At 38.1% G+C, this 27902-nt stretch overlaps 3 protein-coding genes across 3 annotated transcripts; all 3 read left to right on the forward strand.

Moving 5' to 3' along the window:
• The first annotated feature begins 1024 nt into the window (after positions 1–1024).
• Positions 1025–2548, forward strand: LOC112770396 (uncharacterized). Its single transcript, XM_025814757.1, has one exon. The coding sequence runs from the start codon at positions 1025–1027 to the stop codon at positions 2546–2548; it is 1524 nt and encodes a 507-aa protein (XP_025670542.1).
• Positions 2549–2571: 23 nt separating this feature from the next.
• On the forward strand, positions 2572–3591 carry LOC112770397 (uncharacterized). The gene is made up of 2 exons (XM_025814758.1): positions 2572–3053; positions 3258–3591. Exons 1-2 carry the CDS (start codon positions 2572–2574, stop codon positions 3589–3591), a joined length of 816 nt encoding a protein of 271 aa, XP_025670543.1.
• An 8534-nt stretch (positions 3592–12125) lies between these two features.
• On the forward strand, positions 12126–27516 carry LOC112770398 (protein ENHANCED DOWNY MILDEW 2). Its single transcript, XM_072225030.1, has 19 exons — positions 12126–12329; positions 13856–14287; positions 14372–14468; positions 15004–15054; positions 15165–15341; positions 15472–15512; positions 15648–15744; positions 16100–16198; positions 17901–18148; positions 18480–19004; positions 19096–19243; positions 19345–19446; positions 20786–20878; positions 22836–22877; positions 23453–23563; positions 24825–24896; positions 25009–25127; positions 25224–25287; positions 26933–27516. Exons 2-19 carry the CDS (start codon positions 13872–13874, stop codon positions 27335–27337), a joined length of 2907 nt encoding a protein of 968 aa, XP_072081131.1. The 5' UTR covers positions 12126–12329; positions 13856–13871; the 3' UTR covers positions 27338–27516.
• Positions 27517–27902: the final 386 nt, after the last annotated feature.

The following is a 27902-nucleotide window of genomic DNA, read 5'->3' on the forward strand; positions in this document are numbered from 1 at the left end:
TCTAATTACTTTAATTTTATCTATTGTTTTTTTTTTCTAAACTCAATGTTTGACACCTAATAATCAACTTGATAACTATATGTACAATCAAAATATGAATAATCTGTTGCGGCCTGACCCAAACATCATGCGGGCCGACCTGACCCGTAGACCACTCGACCCGAATGGTCGGGTGTGAAGTGCCCAACCACCGACCTGGACACGCGTCCTTGACAACTCTACTATAGCTGTATGGGGAAGCTTCGAGGAAGGTGGGTCTGCCCTTGTGGGACCCACTTCTGACACGGTATATATGGAGAGGGTCCTACCCCTCCCCCAAGGTAGACACACATCATCTTATCCCCTTTTCGCCTGCACACTTAACTGACTAAAACATTGGAGTGTCTTTGCAGGTGACACCCCCTCTCCATACGAAGAATTCGGGACGTCAGCTACTCCTCCTCCAACCCAGCAACCCTGAATCAGGCGACACCCCATCTCACCAACCGAAGCATCATCCCGACCCGTCCGGTACACGAGCTATCGAACATTGGCGCCGTCCGTGGGACACCTGAATGGACGTTGTATTGGGTCCTGGAGAACCAGGCCGTGGGGCCGAGCACAAAGGGGAGGCCTCTGTGGCCTCCTCCCGGGAGCGGACGAGGTCCCCTCCACGACGAACCGAGCCATCTTCATGATCTCAAGAAAGACGCCCCTTTGGGGGAACAGGCGGCAACAGCGCCAGAATAATGCAGGAACTGCGTCACAGGATGCAGAACCTGGAGCGCCAGCTAGTAGATCAGGAACATCGTCAACAAACTCCCGAATCAAGCTACTCCCGTTCTCCCCCGAAAAGTCACTCCCGACGAAAACTAGCCCACAATCTGAACCCGAGAGCGCCCAGGAGGAAGGACGCGCAAGAAGACACCGCGACCCCATCATATACACCCGGCAGGAAGGGAGACGCGCCACTAGGCGAGACCGGAAAGACGGTCGTTGAGAAGACGGCGAGGGAAGACCAAGGAGAACGCGGCGATCCGTGATAATGGGCGCAACCCCGTTTCATCGTTACATCCTCGAGGTCCGGCTACCAAAGCACTTTGATAAGCCGACGGACATGAGGTATGACAGAACCCAAGACCCGCAGGAGCACCTTACGGCCTTCGAGGCCAGGATGAACTTGGAGGGATTGGGAGACGAGGTAAGGTGCCACGCTTTCCCAGTCACTCTGGCGGGACCTGTAATACGGTGGTTTAACATCCTCCTGCGGGGCTCGGTGGCCAGGTTTTCGGACATTAGCCGCGCTTTCCTAGCCCAATTCACTACCAGAATTGCAAAGGAAAAGCACCCGATCAATTTGCTCGGGGTGACTCAGAGGTCCGGCGAGCCGACCAGAAAATATCTAGACCGGTTCAATGACGAGTGCTTGGAGATCGATAGGCTAACCGATTCGGTAGCTAGTCTGTGCCTGACGAATGGACTTCTGAACGAGGACTTCAGGAAGCATCTCACCACGAAGCCGGTGAGGACGATGCAGGAGATCCAGATCGTATTCAGGGAATGTATCAACGATGAAGAAGTCAGCCAGGACGTGGCTGCCAACAAGCGGCAGCCCTCCTACAATCAATCTAGGCAGTACGGTGGCGGAGAAAGACAAAAGGAGCACGCCAGAGACGGCGGTCCGGGCAAGACGTCCAGGTCGTTTTCCCGGGTCGGGAAGTTCACCAATTATACCCCTCTCTCCGCCTCCATCATAGAAGTTTATCAGCAGATAGCCGAGAAGGGAATTTTGTCGAAGCCCCGACCTCTGAAGGACCGAACCGGAGGGAACAAGAGCCTCTATTGTGATTATCATAAGGGCTATGGACATAAGACACAGGATTGTTTCGACCTCAAGGATGCGCTAGAACAAGCGATCCAGGACGGGAAACTGGCCGAATTCTCCCATCTCATCAGGGAGCCGAGAAGACGAGATCGCAATCGCGAGGGAGAGGACAAGACCCGCGCGGTGAAGCGACGTCACGAGACGGAGGACAATGAACATGGCCTTACCATAGTGAACATGGTAACAGCAAGAGACGCGGCCCCAAGGTCGAAGTCGGCACACAAGAAAGACGCCAAAGTCCTGGCAGTTTCCTCATCTTCCGCGCGAAGCTCCAAGAGGTTTCCACCCATCTCGTTCAGTCCAGAAGACCAGTGGTTCGATGAGGTCGCGGAAAGCCCTCCAATGGTCATCACGGCCAGAGTGGGAACCGGCCTCATCAAGCGGATCCTCATAGACAGCGGGGCTGACTCGAATATCATGTTCCGCAATGTGTTCGATGCCATGGGTCTACGGGATGCCGACTTAAAGACCCACCAGCACGGTGTTGTAGGCTTAGGCGACCACTTCATCAAACCAAACGGGATAATCTCCCTGCCGATATCTGCAGGACTTGGACAGGGGCGAAGATCGGTAATGGCTGAGTTCGTGGTTCTGCGAGACTCCACGGCCTACAACATCATCCTAGGGAGAAAGACCATCAACGATCTCAGGGCAGTGATCTCGGGGCTGATGATGGATCCGTGAGATCCATAAAAGGGGACTTGAAAATGGCAGTCTCTTGCGATAATGCCAGTCTCTCATTAAGGAAGAAGTTCAAGGAAGCATCAGGAGTATTCCTTGCCGACCTAGACGCTAGAGTTGAAGACAAACCCAGACCCGAGCCAGAAGGGAACTTAGAGAAATTCAAGGTCGGCGACACAGAGGAGAAGTTCACCTTCGTGAACAGAAACCTCCCACACGACCTGAAAGAACCCCTAATGGAAATGATCAGGGCTAATGGCGACTTGTTTGCTTGGACGCCAGCCGACATGCCGGGGATAGACCCCCAACTCATGTCACACCACTTGGCCGTCAAGGCGGAGGCCAAACCGGTGGCTCAGAGGAGAAGGAAGATGTCACAAGAAAGAGCAGAGGAGGTGGCCAGGCAGACGGCCAGCTTCCTTGAAGCGGGATTTATACGGGAGCTCGACTACTTGACCTGGCTGTCGAATGTAGTTCTAGTGAGAAAGCACAATGGAAAATGGAGGATGTGTGTGGATTACTCCGATCTCAACAAAGCATGCCCCAATGACTGTTACCCCCTACCCAACATTGATGCACTCGTCGATGCGGCGGCGGGATATCGGTATCTGAGCTTTATGGATGCTTATTCTGGCTACAATCAAATACCGATGCACCGGCCAGACGAGGAGAAGACATCGTTCATAACACCCGGGAGAACCTACTGCTACAGGGTAATGCCGTTCGGACTGAAGAATGCAGGGGCCACCTACCAACGGTTGATGAATAAGATATTCAGCGACCTCATAGGGGAAACGGTGGAAGTATACGTCAATGACATCTTAGTAAAAACCACCCGACCTAACGACCACATAGGAGACCTGGAAAACGTATTCGCCTCCCTCCGACAACACGGCATGAGGCTCAACCCACTTAAATGTGCCTTCGCCATGGAAGCAGGAAAGTTCTTGGGGTTCATGATAACCCAAAGAGGGGTAGAGACCAATCCAGAAAAATGTGAAGCGATACTCCAGATGAAGAGCCCGGGATGCATTAAAGACGTCTAAAGGCTGACAGGGAGGCTCATCGCGCTATCACGGTTCCTCGAGGCGTCGGCTGCTAGAGCGCTACCATTTTTCAACCTTATGAAAAGGGGATAGCATTTGAATGGACCCCGGCGTGTGAGGAAGCATTCAAGCATTTCAAAGAGATCCTCGCAACGCCACCCGTTCTCGGGAAGCCCAAGGTCGGAGAGCCGCTCTATCTGTATCTAGCCATAACGGATGAAGCGATGACAGCGGTTTTGGTACGGGAGGAAGGGAAGGCTCAGTAACCAATCTACTTCGTGAGTAAAGCACTGCAAGGAGTAGAGTTGAGATACAGCAAATTAGAGAAGTTGGAACTTGCACTCCTAACCTCTTCCCGTAGATTACGACAGTACTTCCAAGGTCATCAGGTAGTCGTGAGGATGGATAAGGGAATCCGCCAGATACTCCAGAAACCCGACCTGGCAGGAAGAATGATGACTTAGGCCATCGAGTTGTCCCAATACGACTTGCAATATGAGCCCAGGCATGCGATTAAGGCGTAGGCCATGGCCGATTTCTTGGTAGAAGTAACAGGGGACCCAGCCGAGGCAACAGGTATACGGTGGAGGCTCCACGTAGACGGGACCTCCAACTAGACGTTCGGAGGTGCCAGGATCATCCTGGAGAGTCCCGCTGGAGTCATATATGAACAGTCGATCAAGTTCGAGTTCCCGGTATCAAACAATCAAGCGGAGTATGAGGCCCTTATGGGCGGCTTAATCTTAGCACGGGAAGTCGGCGCCAGCAGGCTAGAGACTCCTTGTTACAGAAGTATCTAGAGAAGGTCAAAGAGTTGAGCAAACAATTCGAGGAGGTCACAATCCAACACGTTCTGAGAGAAAGGAACACACGGGCGGACCTCCTGTCCAAGCTAGCGAGCACAAAACCAGGGGCTGGCAATCGATCTCTAATTCAGGGTTTGGTAAAGGAACCAGCTGTCACCCTCCACTTGACAAAGATAAATCCCTCCTGGATGGACCCGATAACCGACTTTCTAGAAAGCGGCAAGCTCCCTGACGACGAGAAGGCGGCCAAAACATTGAGAAAGGAGGCGGCCAAATACGCAACCATACAGGGGTAGTTGTTTAGAAAGGGACTCAGCCAACCTTTGTTGAAGTGCCTACATCCTGACCAAACAGATTATGTGCTTAGAGAGGTCCATGAGGGGTGCTGCGGTCATCACATCGGGGGCAAAGCCCTAGCAAGAAAGCTCGTCAGAGCGGGTTATTATTGGCCATCAATGATGAGGGACTCCAAAGAATTCGTAAAGAAATGCGTCAAGTGCCAGGAGAACGCCAATTTCCATAAGGCGTCGGCTTCCGAGCTAAGCCTGTTGACGTCTTCCCGACCTTTCTCACAATGGGGAGTCGACCTCTTGGGACCCTTCCCGGTTGGTCCGGGGCAAGTCAAGTATCTCATAGTTGCTATCGACTACTACACCAAGTGGATAGAGGCTGAACCACTAGCCAGTATATCATCGTCCAATTGTCGAAAATTTATGTGGAGACAGGTGATAACTCGATTCGGCATCCCGGAAGTCGTTATCTCTGATAACGGGACGCACTTCACTGACAAGAAGTTCGTAGAGTTCCTCGCCAGCTTGGGCGTAAAGCAAAAGTTCTCATCTGTAGAGCATCCCCAGACAAACGGCCAAGTCGAGGCCACAAACAAGGTCATCTTGCTAGGTCTCAAGAAGCGGCTTGATAATAAAAAGGGAGCATGGGCTGACGAACTCGCCTCAGTTCTCTGGTCTTACCGAACGACCGAGCAATCGACCACAGGAGAAACCCCTTTCCGCCTGACGTATGGGGTGGATGCTATGATACCCGTGGAAGTCGGCGAGCCAAGCCCAAGATTACTCCTGAAGGGAGTGGAGAAAGCTGTAGAAAAGGACCTAGTAGATGAGGCTAGAGAGATGGCCCATTTGTCAGAAGTAGCACTAAAGCAAAGAGTGGCCCTGCGCTACAACACCAAAGTACTCGGGAGGGAATTTGAACAAAATGACCTGGTCCTACGTTGCAATGACATCGGCAAACTGGGAAGACCCCTACAGAGTCAAAGAAGTGATTGGCAAGGACGCCTACAAATTGGAGAGGCTCGATGGCAAGGAAGTCCCGAGAACCTGGAACGTAGGTAACTTAAGAAGATTTTACTCCTAGTTCAAACACGCCGAGTGGGCGACTTGACGAGCTCAAATAATTTACCATCAAATAATTTACTTTTGTTAAGAACTTATCATTGCAATAGACTTGTTCAACTGATGGTTAATGTTCACTTGTTAAGTTTACTTTTCCCCTCTTATGCGTCCCACGACAATGAAATTTTCGTGATGACCCGGTATTCCGGGACTGATCACCCCGGGAACCAACAAAACCAACACGATAACAAACGGCTATAGCAACAGTAAAGCCACAACTTGGCTTCGTCAAGTTACCAACGCAACGGTAAACAAACGCAAGCGACAAGCCAGTACCAACAAAACGGTAACAAAATAAAATGAGAACGGCTGCCGAGTAAGCGGGAAAAAGACAATAATTATAAGCCGACCAAGCGGCTATCAAAGTAGTTTACAAGTTCTATAAAGTTCATCAAACTACGCGACAAATTCTACAGCAATACTACAAGATCCATAAAGTTCATTTCTTCGGCATATCGACAATCTTGCCATCTTTGATCGTTTTGAAAACCCCGATTGCCGATGTGTCAAAGTCAGGAGCCACAATTTTCACTTGAGCCTTAAGGGCCTCTTCAGTCATCAGGATCGCACTCTTCCCCTGCTTCACGGTCTCTTTGTGCTTCCTCTTTAACTCTTCAGCTTCAGCTTGAGCGGTCTTAGCCGACGAGACGGCCACTTCACGTTCCTTCTCTAAAGCAACCACCCGACCCTGCGCAGCATTGAGCTGGCTCTCCAAAGTCATCTCCCGTTCGGTTAGCCGGGAGACGGTGTCGTCAGAGGTCTTCAACTTTTTCTCAGCAGATGTGGCCTTCTCCTCGGCAGCCTTAAGCTTCTCCTCCGCTTTGGACAGCTGCTCCCGAAGTGTTTCAACTTGAGTCTTGAATTCATTGTTGGCCTTAACAGCGGATTCGAGCTTCCTATGCATCGACTACATTCCCGATAGCTCAAACTCGGCCTTCCGAGCTATGGCGGCACCGCGGAGGAGGGTACGGTACATCCCCCTCGCCTGCCCCGCAAGGTCCGTACCATGGAAATGTTCCTCCGTGTCGGGAAGCAGCTGGGAGTCTATGAAGTTTCCGGCATCAAAGTTCCTCTCCATCACGGTGAGCGCTCCTTCAGGGCTGGAGGATGATCTCAGCCTCTTGGGGTTGTGGATAACCTTCAAGTCATCCTCCTCGACTTGTGGATTGGAGGTCAAATCTCCAGTACTGGCCACCTCCTCACGAATAGGAGAAACGCGCGCCCCTTCAGCATTGCGATCCGACATCTCGGCATCATGGGGCGGAGACACCGCTTGGTCCTTATTTTTAGGCGGGGCCTCCGGCTTCCCGTCGACCGTCTCTTCGTCGCTTTCGTCAGACAGGAAGTTGTTATACAAATTCTCAAGACCTGTCATCTCGGCAGATATTCCTACTGCAACAAAAAGTAAAACAGGTTATTCGTGAAACCGGCATAACAAACCGAAGCAACAATAACGCAAGAAATGCAAGTTAAAGCTACTCACAAATATAATTTCTGGTGACCTCCCGGTCACCCATGAGAAGGTGGGGGTTCACGTGGTTTCTCCCAAAGACGGCCAACAACACGTCGGCAATCTTTTTATCCACAGCGGACATTCCCTTATAGGTCACCTTAATAAAGGTGTTGGACCCCGCCCTGAAACTCCAATACGTTGGGATGAGGCGTTGCCCTTCTAACGACAACCAGAAGGGGTGGCGACCTTTAACCGGGCACACCTTGAAGTACTTGTCCTTGAACCCATGGTAAGAGTCCTCGAACAAGCCAAAAATCCTCCGACCTTGGGCAGATCGGAAGAACATGAATCCTTTCCTTGCTTTCCCCTCTTTGGAAGGATTCGTAAGGTTGAAGAGAAAAAGAAAAACGTCGACAGACACCGGCAGCTCTAAGTATTCACACACCATCTCGAAAAACAGCGGATGGAAGCCCAACTATTCAGATGCAACTGCGATGGCGCCATGGAGATCCGGTTAAGGAGCGCCATTTAAAAGGAAGAGAAAGGAATGCGAACTCCTAATTGGGTGAACATTGCCTTGTAGAACCAAATCCAGTCGGCAACTCGGGGGGAGTGGAGGTTGATTTCGTATAACCATTCGTTGGAGGCAGGAACGAAAATATCTTAATTGGCCTCCTCGTCAGTCCCGCCGCACAAGTACTCGGCTTGGCGGAACTCTGTAAGCTCCTCCTCACCCATCTGGTTCGGAGAGTCCTTCACGTCGGAGGTCACCCAAGCATACCGGTCGTAACCCACGCTTGAGGTGGAAGCTTGTGAGACAATACGAGGCATACCTACAGTGGGGGCACCACTCGGTTAGTTTACGAGGTCGGGAGCTCGAAAAAGGCCCAGAAACTACCTTTAGCCTATTCAACAACTGAAATCAAGCATGGCTGAGGCAAATCCTAAGTAAAAGCCTAAAACTAAAGCCTTGGAATGGTAACCCCCCTAATGCACCTATCTAACACTAATGTCACCTAACATACGGGTGAAATCAGAAATACATCATGCATATAGAATGCAGACAGTGAAGGTAAAACAAATATGGAACAAAAAGTGGAAGATGAGCGCTTACCAGGATAGTTGCAGAGATTCGGAAGGAAGCAAGGAGGGGTGAACGCACAAGGATGTAGGAATAGCAGTAGGAAATTCAGAGAGAAGAAGACGGAGATGGGAAGAACAAGGGAGTGAAATGGAAGCAAAATGGAAAACTGAGAGGGGGATTAAGAAACTAACTCAACAAGCGCGAAAGGCAAAGGGCAAAATAGTCTTTGCACGCAGGGTTTTGAAATAACCCATTATGAGCATTAAATGCCTGATGCGAAGAACGAGGCGACAAAAGGTTATCCCCAGCAATGAATGGACACGCGCACAAGAGGCACGTTCTCTCCACGAGCGGCCGACCTGGCGACAACACACGAAAGAAGACATAACGCACTACCAACGGCGCTCACGACCATTGTTGACGCGTTAGGGACACTGTTATGGCCTGGCCCAAACATCATGCGGGCCGACCCGACCCGCAGACCACCCGACCTGAACGGTCGGGTGCGAGGCGCCCAACCACCGACCCAGACACGCGTCCTTGACAGCTCTACTACAGCTGTATGGGGAAGCTTCGAGGAAGGTGGGTCTGCCCTTGTGGGACCCACTTTTGACACGGTATATATGGGGAGGGTCCTACCCCTCCCCCAAGGTACGACACACATAGGGATGACAACGGGTCCCCATGGGGGCGGTGACATGCCCCCCGCCCCCCGCCCCCAATATCTGTCCCCGTCCCCGCCCCATCCTCATGGCGGGTAACGGGGACTTCGTATCCGCCGGGGACCTGGGTCTCCGCGGATTTTAGTAAAAAATAATAAAAATTGAAAAAAATTGCTAAAATTTAAAATTGATACATGAAATTAACAATTGCTATACATGTAACTGAAGAGATGGATGAATATTCTTTAAGCATGCTTCAAAAGAAATCAACGAAATTAGAAAATCAATAAATATATATGTTATTATTAAGTAATAATCAGGGACCAATTTTGTGGCTCATTGAAAAATTGAAGCTGTCAGATAATGTACAATAAATTTTTGTTTTTATCTTAATAAAATCTTGCCTGTGATCGTTTCAATGGTAAACAACATTTTTGGAATTCATAAATTTTCCAAATATTTTGTAAACAGGGAATATTGCATGTCGATATCAAACCAGGATGAATGTTGCAAACTTCTTAGATTTAAGAATCACATTGATCCGGTAATGATCACCAGAAAATTATAAAAAAAATCAAAATACCAAAATAAAAATCAGAATTAGAAATTTACAACTTAGAACCTAATTACCAAAATTTAAAAATCCAGAATCAAATAACCCTAAATAGAAATCAAAATCAGAAAATTCAGAACTAATAATCTAATAATCCTAAATAAAAAATTCAGAATCAAATCAACCATAAATAAAAATCATAATAAAAAAATTCAGAACTCTAAACCTAATTACCCTAAATCAGAAATCCAGTAAGCGGAGAGGAAAGGAGAGGAGACGCGGCAGTCAGCGGTCGGTGGTCGGCGATGTTCGAGGAGAGGAGATGAGACAAGACTGATGGTTTCACCGTGAGGAGTGAAGAGGAGAAGCAGCAGTAAAGCATGTGTGAGCATTGTTCTATGCCTTACCCAGTTACCCGACGGCGAAGAGGTGACGACCGGCGAAGACGCAAAGACGGTGAAGATGACGGTGACGGTGACGAACTGAGGGGTGGGAGGTAGCGCCGTAGCGGTGAAGGATTGAGAGGGTGAGAGGTGGCAGTCGGTGGCGGTCGGTGGTGCTGATGGTGCGACCGTGCGTGGTTCAGAGAGGGCGAGAGGCTGAGGTTTGAGGGTGGTGAAGAGTTCAGAGAGAGACAGAGACTAGGTTGAAGATTGTGAATTGCAACTTTGCAAGTGTGACTGTTAGGGTTTTCACCTTCCTTCATATGACATATATATATATATATATATATATATATATATATATATATATATATATATATATATATATATATATCTTTTTACATAAACGGGGTTTAAACGGGTCTCCACGGGGTGGGGACCTCTATCCCCGCCCCCGTCCCGTTTAATATACGGAGCCCCGTCCCCCGTCCCCGTGGGTACAAAATCATCCCCATATCTACCCCGTGACGGGTAAATCCCCGTGGATATCTGCCCTGCTGGGGATTTTTGCCATCCCTAGACACACATCATCTTATCCCCTTTTCGCTTGCACACTTAACTGACTAGTGCGTCGGAGTGTCTTTGCAGGTGACACCCCCTTTTCCACACGAAAAACTCGGGACGTCGGCTACTCCTCCTCCAACCCAGCAACCCTGAATCAGGCGACACCCCATTTCACCAACCGAAGCATCATCCCGACCCGTCTGGTACACGAGCTACCGAACATAATCAAACTTAAATTGAATTTATGTTCTTTTTAATTTTTTGAGATTAGAAAGAATATGTTTATAAGTTGATTTTTTTTTGAAGTTAACTTTAATTTTGACAACTATAGTTAAAAGTATTCTTTGTTAAAAATATTATAATAAAGAGTTAATTTTGTAATTATATAAAAGATAATTTTTTTTAAATAATTATTTAGTAACATATTTAGAAAGAAAGGTTATGCTCTTTTAAAGAAAAGAAATTGGTAAAATGAAAAAATAAGGTTCTAATATAATTTAAATCAAAATAGCACACTCTCACGTTATGGAAATTATAAATTCAATAGTGATTGAGATTTTATTTTTTTTACTTTAAAAGATTATTTTCTTAAAATGAAAGTGCTTGATTAAATTGACAATAAATTATCCTATATTTTTTAAAATATAAAACAAAAAATAAATAAATTTTCAATAATTTTTTATTGTTTTATATTATTAAGTTCTTTTTAATAGATATATTAATCAAATAATTTAAAAATTCATTATATTTTATAATATTAATAGAAAAATTTTTTTATACTACATGTACAAAATTTTTTTTACTGTTAAAAATTTCTGGATTTATCATTATTGATGATTAATTACTGACTAAAAATAATAAATTTTAATGATCATCTAATATTATTTTAAATATTTTATTCAATAGATATATTTCATTAGTTAATATTTTAATTATATTACAAATATAAATAGACTGATTATTAATTTATTACAAGACAATTATTTTAATAAACTCAAAATATATTCATTAAAAAATCATTAATTATTATGTGATAAATCAGTTGTGAACATATGTTTTTTAATATATATCAGAATAAAAGTTATTGATTACAAACCTCAACTTAATATTGTTAGTTTTTTTTTTTTTTTTTACCAAAGATTGGAGACTCGAACCCGCAACCTCTTAATTGAGTATGGGGAGACTATGTCATTTGAGCTATAACTCATTGGTAACTTAATATTGTTAGTTAGGTGATGAACAATATTTTTACAATATTAAAATATATAAAATCGTGTATTCCTTATAAGACGACTTGGTTACAAGGCTCTAGTATCTCACATATGACTCCATCACAAATATTATTAGCCATTATTAGAACAAATTTTGCCAAATTTTATTAAGCTGCTCCCTACATAAGAAAAGAAGGATTATGTGTAAAATAACCATTCCACAAATGAGAATAATTTTGATCTCTCTATGGATAGCATCCGTATGACCGTATCTGTATGCTATAATCCACCATTGAGAAATAATGAATTTATTTTATGTATTTAAAAAATTGTGAATGTGGACCAAAATTACGGTGATGCCCTTTTCATTTTCCCGAAATGGACTACAAAATACAAGGGCAGCGTGTATTGCAAGTATCCTGAAGCAGCACTCACGCACTCAACATGCTCGTAAATGGAAACCGGAAAGTCACTCACTGAAATCAACAATTAATGAGTCTCTTCAGTCTTCATTTCTTGCCTCTTCTCCCTTCTTCTTCGTCTAATAAGATGAAATCATAGCTAAACCAAAACTCTGGTCTTCTAGGTTTCAAGTTTCTTCTGCTCTCAAGTAAGGTTTTTTTCCCAGTGCATTTTCTATTTGATTTCGTTTTAACGTCGTGCTTTTAGTTTGAAATAATCAATCGTTTAGAAGTTCAGTTGAATAATGAACAAAACTTGTGGTCGTTTTGAATATTAGCTACCTATTCGAATGTATATTTTACTCCTGGTTTTGCTTTTCGTTCTATTTGAGTGTGACGAAAATAAAAAATGCAAAGCAAGAAATGGAACTTAAAAGTTAAAAGTGAGAGAATTGAAAAAAATAAAGAGAATGGAACCGAAAATATCGCTTTCTCTTTTATTTCCGGATAGAAAAGCAAAAATAAAGTACAAAGCTAGATTTGAAGACGAGTGCTAGGAACAAGCATATTTTGTGATTTGTAGTTATTAATTAGCTATTATTAGTATTTTTAATAGTGTGATTATATTTAATGTGATTTGTAGTTATTAATTAGCTATTATTAATATTTTTAATAGTGTGATTATATTTAATGATGTAAAATTACTCATAAGTATTCGCCAGACTCAGATTTGAAACCTCTTAACTAACTATTTGACTGGTTAAAATAATCATATAATTAAACAATCTAATATATACATAAAATTTAGATAAAAATAAATTTAGAACACACTCTAAATATACTTTAGATAAGGCAAGTATTTATCAAGTTTTATAGTGACATATAAATGGAAATAATGTGATGAATTAATTATATAGAGTTTAATTTAAATACGACACTCTTTATTAAAATAAAATATATAGAAAGATTTGTTTTATGTTTTAATACGTATACAATTAAGGTTATTATGCGATAATATATAAAAAATGTTAATTTTTCCTTCTAATTTTCAAAGGTAGTGGAGTAATTGCCAATATATTGTTATTTGTTTTTTATTATAAAATAAGTTTAGTTTACTAACTTCAGATTCAAGAGTTTTGGTTCAATGTGGCGTGCAGTGGAGCGGGAGAGTTCATCCTCTCTTCACCAAACGAAGTGTCTTAATTGGCTTATGTCCCTGTATTTGACATAGATATTCTGGTCGTGGAAGAAAAATGTAGTATTTTAGCTCCTTAAAACAAAGATATTGTACATGAGGCTTTTCAATAAGAACATCTTTTTAGTACTATGAGTTCTTTATGGTGCTTTTTTTTTTAAAATATCGGGTTGAGGTGAGTGAGTTCATTGAAACCAAAAAAGAAGTTTAGATTTCCTGTTATAAGTATATAATACACGATAATCTTTTTTATTTTTTTATTATTTTTTAAATTCTTGCTACATACAATTAAGATAAAAGTTTTAAACGCTTCAATTTTTTCCCTCTCACTTTATGTTTTATATGAATCTTTTAAATAACATTTGGTTGGTTTGAATACCATATCAAGTAATCACATAGAAGTGCCAAAAGGTAGAATACTTAATATTCTGAAAACACTTTTGTAAATCTTCTTCATGTAGTTATTTGTTTAGTTAATATATGAATCTATGCTACAAGCAATGGGATACTATAACACTTAATTCTTTCCCTATAACACAGATTATTTGGACATCTAATGGCATCATCTGATGAAGAGGGTGAGATTATTCCAAGTGGTGTTAACGATTATTGGTTTGAAAATGAGAATGATGGATTTGCACCACTTTCTAGTTTGACATTGTTGTGGAGCACTAGTGATGAGATCAGTTGTAGTTCGGGAACAAAAATATATTTGCGCGGCACTGCTGATGACGGACTCCAGAAGGTTCATAAGCAGATTATAGGATGGAGGTTCGAACTTTCCAATGAGGAGCAGCCGGAGATTTCAGTGCGTTTGAAGGACAAAAACTGGATAACACTGCAAAGGCCAAGGAAGTGCTTTGAAAGTGCTTTTAGGACAGTCCTAGTCACAGTATCTTGGCTGCATGCTGTGAAATGGAATCCAGAGGAAACTGGAGTTTCTATTTGGAACAAAATAATGAAGGCCTTTAGGCATGAATTTTCATTTTGTCATTTGTGAATATTCGGTCTTTTGCATATTCCAATTCGTTAATTAATATATGTTCTGTTTCACAGCTCATTTGATGTAATGCCGTCCGAGAATGATCTTATAAATCATATGTCAATGATTAGAGAGGCCGCCAAAAGGGATGCTGATTTCGCAAAGTCGAAGGTCTGTACTACTGTGTTTTTTACTAAGAATACATTAAAGAGGGTTAATGATAACTTATGCAATTGATAGAAACAAGCCTGCATATATACCACTTATTTCTTGCTTTTGGGTTTGTTGTGCAATTAAAAGGGGTTTTATATATATTAGCATTCAAAAATTGAATTACTATGCTAATTGTTCTGGTGCCTGTTACACAATAAATGGCTTCCTATTTTTAAAATTTTAATTCTTAATAAAATATTTACAGATAATGGGGTAGCCATTGAACCTTTTTCTCAAATGATAACCAACTTATTTACATGACAGAATAATAGAGTTGTTTGATGTCTGCCATTGTTCCTTTGGCTTTATACAGTTGAGTTGCAAGGTTGACATTCTCAATTCTTATGGATGGATAATTGCTCGATTATTTATTTGATTTGTCTTTAATCACTTGTTGACCTTTGCTATTTTCTGAATATAATGTGGATTCACCATATGGCATCATTTTCATTTTTTGTTTACTTTTTCTTTAATAAAAAACTTGAATCTACAGTATCTGCTAAACTTCATTGGAGAGGGAGATTCAAATGAACTATCCCATGAGGTCAGTGAAATTGTTAGCTCTTTGTTTTTTCTTTGTTTTTCTATTTATGTAGATATTCTTTTATGTTCTTTCTTATTTCAGTTATTTGAGGTTATGTTGGTTAATGGCAGGATGTTCGATTCTCTAGGAAACCAAAATTTATAATTGACTCAGAAGAGGAGAGTGACAAGTCCGATGGTGAACTTGGCGTCAATGTTGGGCAAAGTGTTGGTTATGATACGACATTTTCAGCTGGAGCTGAGCGAGGATCGGATTCTGAGACTCGAAACAACTCGGCACTTGCATCGGTGAAATAACGTATAATAGATAGACCTGGAAATCGATGCTTTCTGGCCCCTCACTTCCGGCTTGATTAAGAGGTTGAGGGCGCCTCCCCTCTCTCTGGAGTTCGCCGCTTTCTTCCTGTGAGTGAATCCTATCTTTTGTGCAATTTGTGACAATGGTGGTGAAATACTTCCGTATGTCTTCTCAATACAAGTTCATGGTTATAAGGACTTGCATTATTTTGCTCTCCATCCTTTATGTATTGCTAAGAAATTAGGGCATTTTCACATTTGTTTACTGAACTAGTTACTTTTGTTACAATAATTCAGCTGTGAAGGAAGATGTTTAAGATCCTTCCATCCAACTATAGAAGATGGTAAAGATTCATTGTGTGATTCTCTTGGATTCACTAAAGCTCAAGTTACAGTAAGTAACTATCTCCCATCTTCAGCTGTTCTAAGAAAAAAGTAGAACAAATATAACTTGAGCCATGTTCGGATGTATTTTCTCATAAGGAGTGGAAAAAAGAGAGTAAATGGGAGCCAATTATCTCGGTTCTCTTCAGTTATACTCTATAATAAAGTATTCCAAATTGAATAAAAACTAAGATTTTTCATTAGCACTTTTGAAAGTAAGTGATGCTGAATACTCTACTTGAAACTTTCCATTATTTTGCTTCCCCTCCTGTTTCATTTTCATCTCAAAGTCTCAAATTCAGTGTTAACAATATATGTCTCTACTTCCAATTGTAGCTTTATAAGACCAAATCTAAACTTTGCAGGCCTTTCCAAACTTTTACTGTGAAAATTGTAAAAATAAGAAGCATCAATGCTTTGCTTGTGGCAACTTGGGTTCATCTGATGAATCATCAAATGCAGAGGTACATTTCAAATACTTATTATTTTTTAATATTTTTAGTGTAACTCATGTTTCTTAGTCTTACAGGAAACATCACAATAATAAATGCTATTTAGGCCCTAATCTCTAAAGCTGTATTTGGATATTGTCTAGATAGAAATACATAGACTAAGGACATAAAAACTTGATTAGTTGTGGACAAAGGATTAGAGACAATTTTTCAGGACAATGGATTTGCCTTCAACACATCTGGTTTCCCACTGTTCAAACTTCAAACACAACCAATTATTCATTCCCTAACTTAGAGCACTCAATCATCATTCTTACATTCATAAGTCAGACCACAATGAGCGTTTTGCAATGGGAAACAAAACCCGACCATTATGCTTTACTTTATTGGCAAAGCCAAGTTATTACTGAGGCTAACTCCAATTAATTTTTGGGTTATTACAAACATTACACCATAGTCTCATCAAGATATTGGACTCGTGTTAGTTGCATTGACCTCCTCCCCACTTCTTAGATTCCCACTTTAGGGCCCTAACAGATGTAAGCAAGAGTATGGACTTGATCATTAATGAGATCTTTACACTTGTCACTAAGATGATTCTGGTGCATACTATTCTTTCCATTGCGGAATGCCAAGATTCGCCATGACATCAAATGGATTTCAAGAATAGGTTTTTGCATGTTGACCTTAAGGAGGTTCCACACGTCAAACTGCCTACTGGAATGGCCACATTATCAGTTAATGTAGTTTGAAATTAGAACACTCTTTATATGGATTGAGACTAGCACCAATGGTATGGTTTGAAAAGTTTTGATTCACACTGCTCAGCTTTTCATTTACGGTCACCCCATTTTATACAAAGGTTTTCTAAAGAAATCACGATACTTATTCATGTGAATGGCATTGTTGTATTCATTCTGATAAAGAGGGTGTCTGGATAATTAAGCAATTGATGCATTCAACGTTCTACATGAAAGAACTTGGCCAGCTCACCTGTTGATTGGAGGTCTATCTTAGAGTATTATACCTTTATATGGGAAAACTTGGTCTTGTGGTGGTCTATCTTAGAGTATTATAACAAAATGTGGTGGCAAGAAGCAATGTTTAAGCTGCATTTGAGATATGGCTTATGGAACCTGTGAGTTATGACTGAAGCTTTTTGCTAAATGAATTAAATTAACATGAAAACTGTTCCACCTCTGATGGTTTTGTATGAAAACAATGCTGCCATTAATATATCTCGTGCACCGCTGTCCATTATGACGACACAGAACATGTGACAGTGGATAGAATGTCTTAGAATTATTAAAAATATATGTTGGGTTAATGAGTTCTATGCACAACGTGTTTGTAAGTCATCAAGTTGAAAATATTGTTACAAAGACTTCACCCCATATGTTTGCAAAACAAGTATTCTGGGACATTAGGATTTGTGGACCATTCTTATGAATCTTTTTTCCCTGAATATTAGGATTTGATTACGCTTACTGTGAAAAGAAGCATTGACAGACTCGTTGTCTTGTATCTCTTATTCTCTTTGAAATCGTGATATTCTGTGCTGGTCAAATATTAAGAAAGCTTTTCCTGAATTTCAGTTTTCAACTTTTGTCTTGTTATTTTTGTCATTTCGTATTGTTTTAAATGTTGAGCTTAATTTACTTGTTTTCCTTCTTTACGGTTAAATGGAAGCAATTTTGTGGTTTGGTTCTCTTAGGTGTTTCCTTGTATTACTGCAAACTGTGGTCAGCACTACCATCCTGCATGTGTTGCAAGGCTACTCTACCCCGGCATTGACGCGGAGCAACAGGAAAGGAGAAAGAGAGTTGTTATTGACAAGACATTTATCTGTCCTCTTCACATATGCACTTTATGCAGAAAAGGTGAAAATAGGAATGTTCATGATTTGCAGTTTGCAGTATGTCGACGCTGCCCTAAGGCTTACCACAGGAAATGCTTACCCAAGTTGGTTTTTCTTGTTCCTTTCCTTTTTTTTTTTTTATCAAATATCAAGTATTGTGTCATTGCTGAAATTCCTCTGCATATTTTTATTTATTTGCGTTGTCCTAAGTACCTCTGTCTCATGTTATTTTCTTAAGGGAGATTCCACTCACATTTGATTATGAAAAGGCATTGCACAAAGGGCCTGGGATAACCTACTTGATCGTCGTATTTTGATGTATGTATTAATTATTACTGTACTGTTCAATAATTTCATAATGCAAATTTGTCTTTTGATTGTTATTTTCCATATGCTATACCATTGCTATATTGTTTCTAATCCTTTGTTGTTCAGGGATCATGAGATAGTTCCAGAACTTGGCACTCCTGCTAGAAATCATCTAGTATTTCCATATAATAAAGTGAAGGAAAAGAAACAAGGCCACAAATTATTCAGCAAAGAGAAGGATGCTATACTATTGAGGAAAAGTTTCGAAGATCTTCCTCATAAGAAGTCATTGGCAACTAACCTGGTTACAAGGGAAAGCATGGCTATCCAAAATGATAGTTCTACCAAAGTTCGAGATAAAATATGTAACGAGAAAGGTCTATGTTTCTCACATGGATCACTCGAGTCTGTTGCTTCTAGCAAATATCTGAAAGATGAAAAGAAGTCTTTGTCCGGTAGATCCCTACCAAGCATTGGCAGTAAATTGATTTTGAGCAAAGATAACACACACACGAGTTCAAGAATACAACAGGCTGTATCTCTGCAACGAAAATTGGTTAGTCAAAGAACAGAAACACGTAGCTTGGACAAGCCTCTGGTGAAAAAAGTCAAAACATCGCCTGACTCTATTCAAGCTGATATGGAAAAAGAGTATGATTGTGAACTATATTGGATAAACTTTAGAGAAAGAGATTGATTTTGAAGTTTGTCTATTTACAATTTGAACATTACTGTTGTGCAGAATTTTATCTTTGGTGAAAGAATCAATGTCTACAGTCAATGAGGAAGAATTCAAGAAGAACAATCAATGCTTTGGTTCAAGTTCTTGTTTCACAGAAACAGGATTTGATAAGAGCCTTACTCTAGGGAAAGTAGAGGGCTCTGTTAAGGTTTATCTTGCTTTTTACTACTTGAATGCAGCTGTAAGCATTCGTAATCTAGAACGAGACATTTTGGGCTCTGTTATGGATTATTTTGGCTTTTCTTGTAGGCCATTCAAACAGCTTTACAGAAGTTAGAAGAAGGGTGTAGTATCGAGGATGCAAAAGCTATTTGTGAACCAGGGATCCTCCATCAGCTTTTTATTTGGCAGGTTGAAACAACTTACCTTGATTACATTTACCATAACTGTAATATAATTGTGTTACTATTCTTGACTACAGAATAAAACAGCACCTAGGATTTTCTTGGGCTGAGCCTGTGTCAGTTGTGAACTTGTAGTAAACAAGTGCCTTACCTAGATTATTAGTACAAATAGATGTTTGATACCCATTTCCAATTAACTTCTCAAATAGACAGATAACCCTTTAACAGTTCTTGACTAATGACTCATGCCACATGTAAGACGCTCTGTTACTGTCAGTTAAAATTTGATCATTTTTTGTCGAACGGATGTAATCTTTGTGTGTATTGGATTATTGACTTCTCCCTTCTTCATTGATATGCGGGATTAGTTTCTAGTTTTGTCAATGTTAAATATTTCGTGGTCAGTTTGGTTAGTTTAGTCCTCATTTAAGTAAAATTTCTTTGCTTTGATATTTAAAGAATTTGGTAGAAATGTATGATGTATCGTCTCACACATAAGGATATTTATACTATGAACAATGTTATATACATAACTTATCCACATAAGACTCTAAATAATGAGCTCTAGTAGATATATTGCTGCTACAACTTAAATATTAACTCTACACTTTATATGTCATGTGCATGCTGGTTACAAATAGATTCAATCAAAAGAGTTTCGTAGGACAAAGTCAATATATCAGCTAGCTGTTCATTGTCATATACAAACCACATGAGTGAATTTCTCTAAATCTTTAGTATTAGAATTATTTGAACTATCATCCATAATAAATCATTTTCATGCATACAAGAAAATGACATGGGAAGCGGATTAAGCTCATTATTTTACTGTTGTAACTAGGAATAGTAATTAAAAAGTGGTTTCTTAGATCTATATGCCTTTGTAAAGGAATTTCAAACCCAAGCTTTGTCCATATTTTCTTTTATGGTGGTACCTCCCCCCCTAAATCCCTATCGCAGGTAATTACCATAGATACCCATCTTGATGGATTTTCTAGTTACTACTAATTCCATGTGCATCATACACTCATACTTGAAAATGTTTGACGTGAGGGATGCCTGACACTCATAAACTCTATAGAGACTATATCCTTGAGAGATGTCGGATTTGTATACAGCTACTAGAGCCTTCATTTCACTTTGTATACATTTTATTTACACACGTAAAGCAACTCTACTCTGTTATTGCAATTTCAATAAGCCTTCTCTTTTCTGTTGATAGTTATCAGCACCTTGGAAAAAGTGTTATGCTTTGGCACTGCAAGCATTACTTTGGATATTCATACAAATATAACACATTTAAGTTTTTATTGGAAAGATAATCTTGATTGTCAATTTACTTACAGAAGCAACTAAAAGTCTATCTTGCTCCATTTCTTCATGGTATGCGATATACGTCCTTTGGTCGCCATTTCACTAAAATAGACAAGCTGAAAGAGGTAAATTTTGTTATTTTTATTTTTATGTTTTTTCTTTTTTAAATACTAATTGCCAAGAGGCTGACATATTTTACCTACCTTTTCTTATTCGGTTGCTCGAGCTATGTGTATGCATGTGTACATGTTTGGAGGGTTTCACCGTATGAGTAATTCATTGCCAATGCCTATATTTACTCCCTGCTTAGAAAAAGAAAAAGAAAAAGTAAAAAATATAAATATAAAATTACTTCCAGGGAATGACTAGCTGAAATGTGTAAAAATGCTTGGAATACGTCCGTTTTTTGCTTATTGGATCAAATATGTGAATTATTATATATTTTGAAGACTTCACATGTTTGATTTGTTTCATTAGTGGTCAAGTTTCTATTTTCTAATATGTTATTTGGGATAAATGTCGTTTGTAATAATATAGTATAGTATTTGACTCTTTCGAAGTTATAATGATTTTTATGTTCATTTCAAATTCTTTGTTGATATACTACTATTTTGAAAAACTATTCTTAGTTTTAAATTAGTTACTAGTTAGGAGTACTTAGGACAAAAGGCATTAGTTTTTTTTTTCAATATTGAACAACTTTATTAAGGAAATGAGTTAATTTAACTTAAGCCTTATCAACAATCTGAAAAAGTTATGATAGTATAGACCTAAGAAACTACATACACATAATTAATTAAGTAAAAATATTTAAAATAGAGAGAAGATTTAAAATAAAATTTAGTGTATGCAATTCTTTAGATAAGTATAATATTAAGAAATGAAATAAATTTAAATGAATATGAATTTTTGTAGTTCTTAATCTAATAAAATGTTACTTTTGTGTGAGTTAATTCTTTGTGAAATGTATGACAGATATTGTATGAAGTCGGTTAAGTAATATTCATGTTATAAACATTCTGTAATACACAATGTAATTAGCTGTTTAAACTTTTTATTTTTTACTAGTTTATAGTTTTATAATGTTAATAATTTTGTTACCACGTTTTATTTAAGTAATACACTTAAGCATACATCTTAGAAATAATTTTTTCATTGCTGAAATTGAAAAAAGTAAATGGGTAATTTTTATTATTAAAATTAGAGTAAACTACTAAAATGGTACCCAAAAGTTTGCATCGCTGACAAACCCCAAAGATACTAACGACAAATAAGCCCGGAAAGATTTAAAAACACGACAAAAGAATTAGATATTAAATATTAAATATACATTCTAAAAAATGGCTTTAGAGATAAAATTTTAATGCAAATTTTTTAAATCATTATTAAAAAAATAAGATTTTTATCTTTAAAATTTGATAATTTTTTATCAAGTGAATTTCTTTAAAAAATTTTTTATTGTGAATGACAACATCTTTTTGAAAAACAAAAAGAAAAATCTATAGATTAAATTTTGCTCCGAATTTTTTTGTGCACCTTCTAAATATTTATTCAAATGTTGCCACAAAAATTTAGATCTAATGGATAAGTCATTTGTTAAATATGAAAGTTTTTGTTACTTACAAAAAAATATAATATTTATTAGTTCTTTTTGTCGTATTTTTAAATCATTTGGGGCTGTTTTTGTCGATAACATCTTTCAGTGACCTTTCTGTCAGCAGCAGCTGAATCTTTTGGGTATGGAATTGGTAATTCACCCTTAAAATTATGATGAGCTCGTTTGTGTAACAGAATTTTAAAGTAACAAGGCAATGATGTAATGGTATGTTTGTGTTTCATGGGAGAAAAGTAGTACTATTAACAACAGAGAATAATATCTTAAAGAATGTGCTAGTAGGCAGTGTCATAGAATTACTGATTCTATAATATCTGTTATACTTAATTACTTATTCTAACACCGATTACTACTTCTAAGTAATGATCTTGTGAATTAATACGCTACAATTCATTATACTGGATAATCTTTTCAATGTTTTTCCTTTCTCAAGTTCTTATTTACTAATGTGACATCTTTTATTGCAGATTGTTGATAGGCTTCATTGGTATGTGCAAAATGGTGACATGGTATGTACTGTGTATTCCCCTTTTTTCGTCAATGAGTGATCGCTACAGAGAAGTTATCTTTCCATGCCATTTTTTTAGATTTAATTGTATTGTTTTATTGGAGTAAATGCAGTGATCTTGATAGTAGAATGGTGGTTGTACATCTTGTAGTACTATTTCCCACTCTAGTGAAAGAATATATATATTCGGTTCTGAATCATTCAAGTTTTCAGTGCTTCGAATGAAATCTTCAGTGTATAATTTAAGGTAGGATGTTAATAAAATAAAACAAAATTAAAGTAGGTTGATATATATCCTTCTTTCGGCTTCATTAAGAGCTGCTGTCTTATACCTATATGCAAAGTATTTGTTTTCTAAGGTCAGAAGATGGTGACTTATATGTTAATTCATACAAACATTAGGTTATAAATGATGTTTTCTGAAACATTAAAATTTTGTAGCATTCAATTGTTGTGGAACTTCTCAATCTGAAAAATAAATAAATAAATTGGGAGGTATATTAAGTTATTGCTTGGATTTTTTTATTGTTTTGACTAACTTGCGTTGTCCTACAATTACATGTTATTGTTTGTCAGGTTTTAGACTTTTGTTGTGGTTCCAATGACTTCAGTTGTTTGATGAAATCAAAGCTTGAACAGATGGGGAAGTCATGCTCATTTAAGAACTATGATTTAATCCAAGCCAAGGTATATCTTTTGATCTAGTTCTAACCTTTCACAGCTGGCTACTTTGGATTTTGGTAAATGCATGTTTTGTAATATGTTCTAGATATGTTGGTCGTTTAGGAAATGAGCACATTCTCAAGATCAAAATGCAACGAAAAATTCTGTGAAGTGGGGGCTGTTATATGCATGCTGTGACGATAATTTCTAATGGATTAATGCATCAGTATATTGGGTGTGCTGCAAAGGCTCCACCAATTTAGAATATGTCTGTGCCGTGTTAGGATCATTAATTGTGTTAAATAAATGAGTTTTATGAGTGCATTCCACTCTGTTTAATTTAGGGTTCCTGATACATAAAGAAGTTTGTTGAATTTTGTCATTTCTGAGATGGAACTTGCTCTTTAATTTACCAAGCACTTGTTGAAGGTTGGAAGACCACAAAGGCTATCTCTGCTGATGTGTGTATTATGTGTGGGGCAAAAACATAGTCTAATTCCCATCTATTTTTGCTCTGCTCAATGACTAGTTTCTTATGATATAATTTGTTTAGCATCTTTGATGAATGTTGGGTGTGCCCTGCAACTCTAGATATACTTCTATTGATTAGGTTTGTTGGGTTTGGTAGTAGAGAAGAGGCAAAAATTATGTGGAACAATGCAATTTTTGCCACTATTTGGACGATTTGGTTGGAGCATAACACTTTTAATGACCGATTCTCTTCTTATAAACATGTCTTATGGGATATGATTAGGCACTTAGCATAGCATTTTTTTGGTGTAAAGCTCTTGAACCTTTTAGAGGATTTTCCCTCTCATATATTGAGAGATTGGAGAGAGTTTTGCTGTTTTGATAGGTCTTTGTTCTGTTTTGCTGTTCTGTAGGGGAACACTATCCCCCCACCTTTTCTGCATTTCTTTTTTCTCATCTTAATGGAATTGTTACTTTATCAACAAAAACTTCTCCTTAACTTGTTAAAACATATGTGCGTTGTCTAAGCTAAGTTTAACAAATGCTTGTAAGTTTATACATTTGGTAGTGTTATCAAAGCCACTAACGTAATTGTCAAGTTACGCTTCTTGGGTGCGACCCTTTCCCGTTTCCTGTTTTAACATGGGATGCTTGTGCACTGGTTAGTTCTATTTGTGGCTGCTTCTGATAATCTTGTTTTTAAAGTAATTATGATCTTTCATTCTTTTATATTGTTTAATTTTCCGTTTCTTTTCTCTTCTCCCCTTCCTTCTACAATGAGGGCATGTATTTCTAAGGTCGTTTCTCCATGCAGAATGATTTCAGCTTTGAAAAGAGAGATTGGATGAGCGTAACTGCAGAAGAGTTACCAAACGGTTCTCAACTTGTAAGGCCCAGCAAAGCATTTGTTTCCTAGTTTAATTTGTTATTTTAGATACACGAATGTTGTTAACATGTAATGTCTTTGTTAATTTCTTTCATTCTCAATACTTGACTAGATCATAGGGTTGAATCCTCCTTTCGGAGTTAATGGTTATCTTGCTAACAAGTTTATTGACAAGGCACTGACATTTAAGCCAAAACTCCTTGTACTTATTGTGCCAAAAGTAACAAAACGGTTAGTATTGTACTATTGTTTCAACTTATTTCCCCCATTTCTTTTGATATGGGATTAAAAAAGTTCATCTACCTTATGCTTATTTCGATTTGCCAGACTTGACAGAAAGAAAGGTGGATATGATTTGATTTGGGAGGATGATGAGATGCTTTCAGGAAAGGTAAGTTGTAGCTATATGTCCATAACTTTTATCTTGATCTTGTGTGAAAAACTGAAAATGTTTGAAGTTGTCCCTCAAACACAAATGTTAAGGCAGGTATCGAGACATTGAATTTTTTTTTTTTTTTTTTTGGAGATAGAAAATTTTCTATTTTTTGTTCTCCCCAAAAGTGAGGACAATAGAGACAAGACAATGAAATAGAAATTTCTTATTTTGTTTCCATTTTTGTTTGTAAAACATTATTCATACACAAAACACTTTTGACACCCATTTTAATAAGGTTGTTACTAATTAATTGTGTATTTAATCTATTATAATATATAAAAGGAGAGTCCAAAGTTTTATTATGGTCAATGAATGACAAATTTTTACGTTTCATATAAAATTATCATGTCATCCATGCAATAATATAGAAGAAAACATCTATCTTAGAATACATTTATACTACTATAAAGAATAACATCTATATAAATAATCTAGCATTAATTTCATAATTTCACGCATTAAATTATCTACTTCTAAAAAAAATATAATATAAAAAAAATGTTAATTGATATCAATGATCTAAATTTTAATATTGCATATCCTAATTAGAGAGTAAATTTTACTTTACGAAAATTAATTTATTTATCTATCTATCTATCAATTTATTTATAATGTATGAAAAGAAAAATTAAATAATGACACAATGAATTCTTGACATATTAGATAACTTCTAATATTGCTCTATAAACATTTTAGTGAAATTGTCATTTTATAATTTTTCTATCATGATATCATCTTTTATTCTTATGTAATGTTTAGTTTTACTTTTTAATCCTTTTTAACTTTTTTTTGGTAACTTTTTAATTCTTTATTTCCATGTAGGTTACTCTAAGCCTTTTAATAGTAATGGTATTTCTCTTTAGTAGATATAAATTGGTTAATAAAACCTAATTCATTCTCTAGTTTTATTTTGCCTTCTATTCATATTTACTATATAAATTAACATTCACTTCATACATTTTTATCTCCTCTCACATAATCATATATCTCTCACTCTTTCTCCTCTATCTTTGCTAATGTTTTGCACAATTATTTAAAAAACTTGGTTAATGACCCCAGTTCTTTATTTTAGTTTGCTAAAGAATTTGCTCACTTTAATAGCAATGCTATTTCTCTTTAATATTAATTAATTATAATAATAATGTTAATAATACATGATGTCATGATTCATGAAAAAATAAATATTATTTTCAATTACTGAAATATTATATTCATATTTACATTACATCTAATAGCTTTATTCTTGCATTATAGTATTTAAGTTTGCTAAACATATGTATTAGGTGATGAACTCTTTCACATACTAGAATGTATAATGTCTTTACAATTTTATTTAGGTTTAATATTAATTTTTAAGATTTCTTTATTAAATACTTTCTTATATATAAAAATTAATTCATTTTAGCGCGCGGGTTTAAATCTAGTTATTTTTTAATTAACAAAACAAAGGGTGTAGACGCAGTGGAATGGTGTTTGTTTATGTCTCCATTTCTGTTGTCTCATTGTTTCTGTATTTGTGTCCGAAAGCCAATTTCCAAACATTAACAAAGGGACATGCATGTATATTAGCTCATGTTTTGCATTTTGTTTATCCCTCCAGGCATTTTATCTCCCGGGTTCAGTTGACGTGCGCGACAAGCAATTAGAAGACTGGAACAACAAAACACCTCCTCTTTACCTTTGGAGTCGGCCGGACTGGAGTGCTCGGCACAGGGCGATTGCTCTACAGCATTGCCACATAAAGGACAAGTATGATGATGCGCATGTGAAAGGAATAGAAGTGAAGAATTATCTTATGGAAGAGAATCATGACTGTTATCAGGATTACGCTGGATTGCATGAGCCTGGTGATTTCTTAAGCATATTTGATGGTGTCCCGGATGATAATGGCGGTGCTACTCCAGAGGAAGGTGGCAATTCTTTTGGCCATTTGAAGGAGATGACATTTCCTGCCTCTGTTGAAGCTGACAGTATGGCTATTGACATGGATTTATCTTCTCCCTAGAATGAGCATTTCTGAGTTGTGCTGAAATTGTTATTGGGTATTTGAGTGTCTCTAAGAAAAATGATTATATTGAAAAATTGGAGTTGAAGTTACTATTTTGGTGCTAGTATAACTCTTAGCATGACATTTGATAGTATATTATGTCTAGCATTTTATAATTTGCAGCTCTCTATTAGAAACTGACTCTCCACTTTATAATAGCTTGTCCCTGTCCTTGGAAGAGAGATTAACAAAATTAAAGTGGTAATTATTAGATGACGAAAGTGTTTTTATAATATTTTATTAAAAAGATGAGCTTTGGTTAAAAACTTAAAATAGCTCTTTTTGAGTAACATAGATCATGGACTAATAGTGGATTTTTTCTAGTTATATTTTTTTCTTATAATATTTTAATTGTTGATTTTGCATTTTGCATTTTATGAGATTATGATTTTGTCTATTATAATACTTATTTAAAAATTTAAGTAGTATATCAAAAGATAAGTATGATTTTTAATTAAATTTTTTTAAAAAAAGTCTTATAAAAAAGTTTGCTAAGAAAGAGAAAAACCAATGTTTTCACGCC

Source organism: Arachis hypogaea, chromosome 18, assembly GCF_003086295.3.
Source record: "Arachis hypogaea cultivar Tifrunner chromosome 18, arahy.Tifrunner.gnm2.J5K5, whole genome shotgun sequence".
NCBI lineage: Eukaryota > Viridiplantae > Streptophyta > Magnoliopsida > Fabales > Fabaceae > Arachis > Arachis hypogaea.

Coding starts and splice junctions, on each gene's coding strand:
- LOC112770396 (XM_025814757.1), top strand. CDS start 1,025: ATGGGCGCAACCCCGTTTCATCGTTACATCCTCGAGGTCCGGCTACCA.
- LOC112770397 (XM_025814758.1), top strand. CDS start 2,572: ATGGCAGTCTCTTGCGATAATGCCAGTCTCTCATTAAGGAAGAAGTTC. Junction 3,054..3,257: donor CACAATGGAAAATGGAGGAT/GTGTGTGGATTA, acceptor CTACTGCTACAG/GGTAATGCCGTTCGGACTGA.
- LOC112770398 (XM_072225030.1), top strand. CDS start 13,872: ATGGCATCATCTGATGAAGAGGGTGAGATTATTCCAAGTGGTGTTAAC. Junction 16,199..17,900: donor ATGAATCATCAAATGCAGAG/GTACATTTCAAA, acceptor TGGTTCTCTTAG/GTGTTTCCTTGTATTACTGC. Junction 25,128..25,223: donor GTGCCAAAAGTAACAAAACG/GTTAGTATTGTA, acceptor TCGATTTGCCAG/ACTTGACAGAAAGAAAGGTG.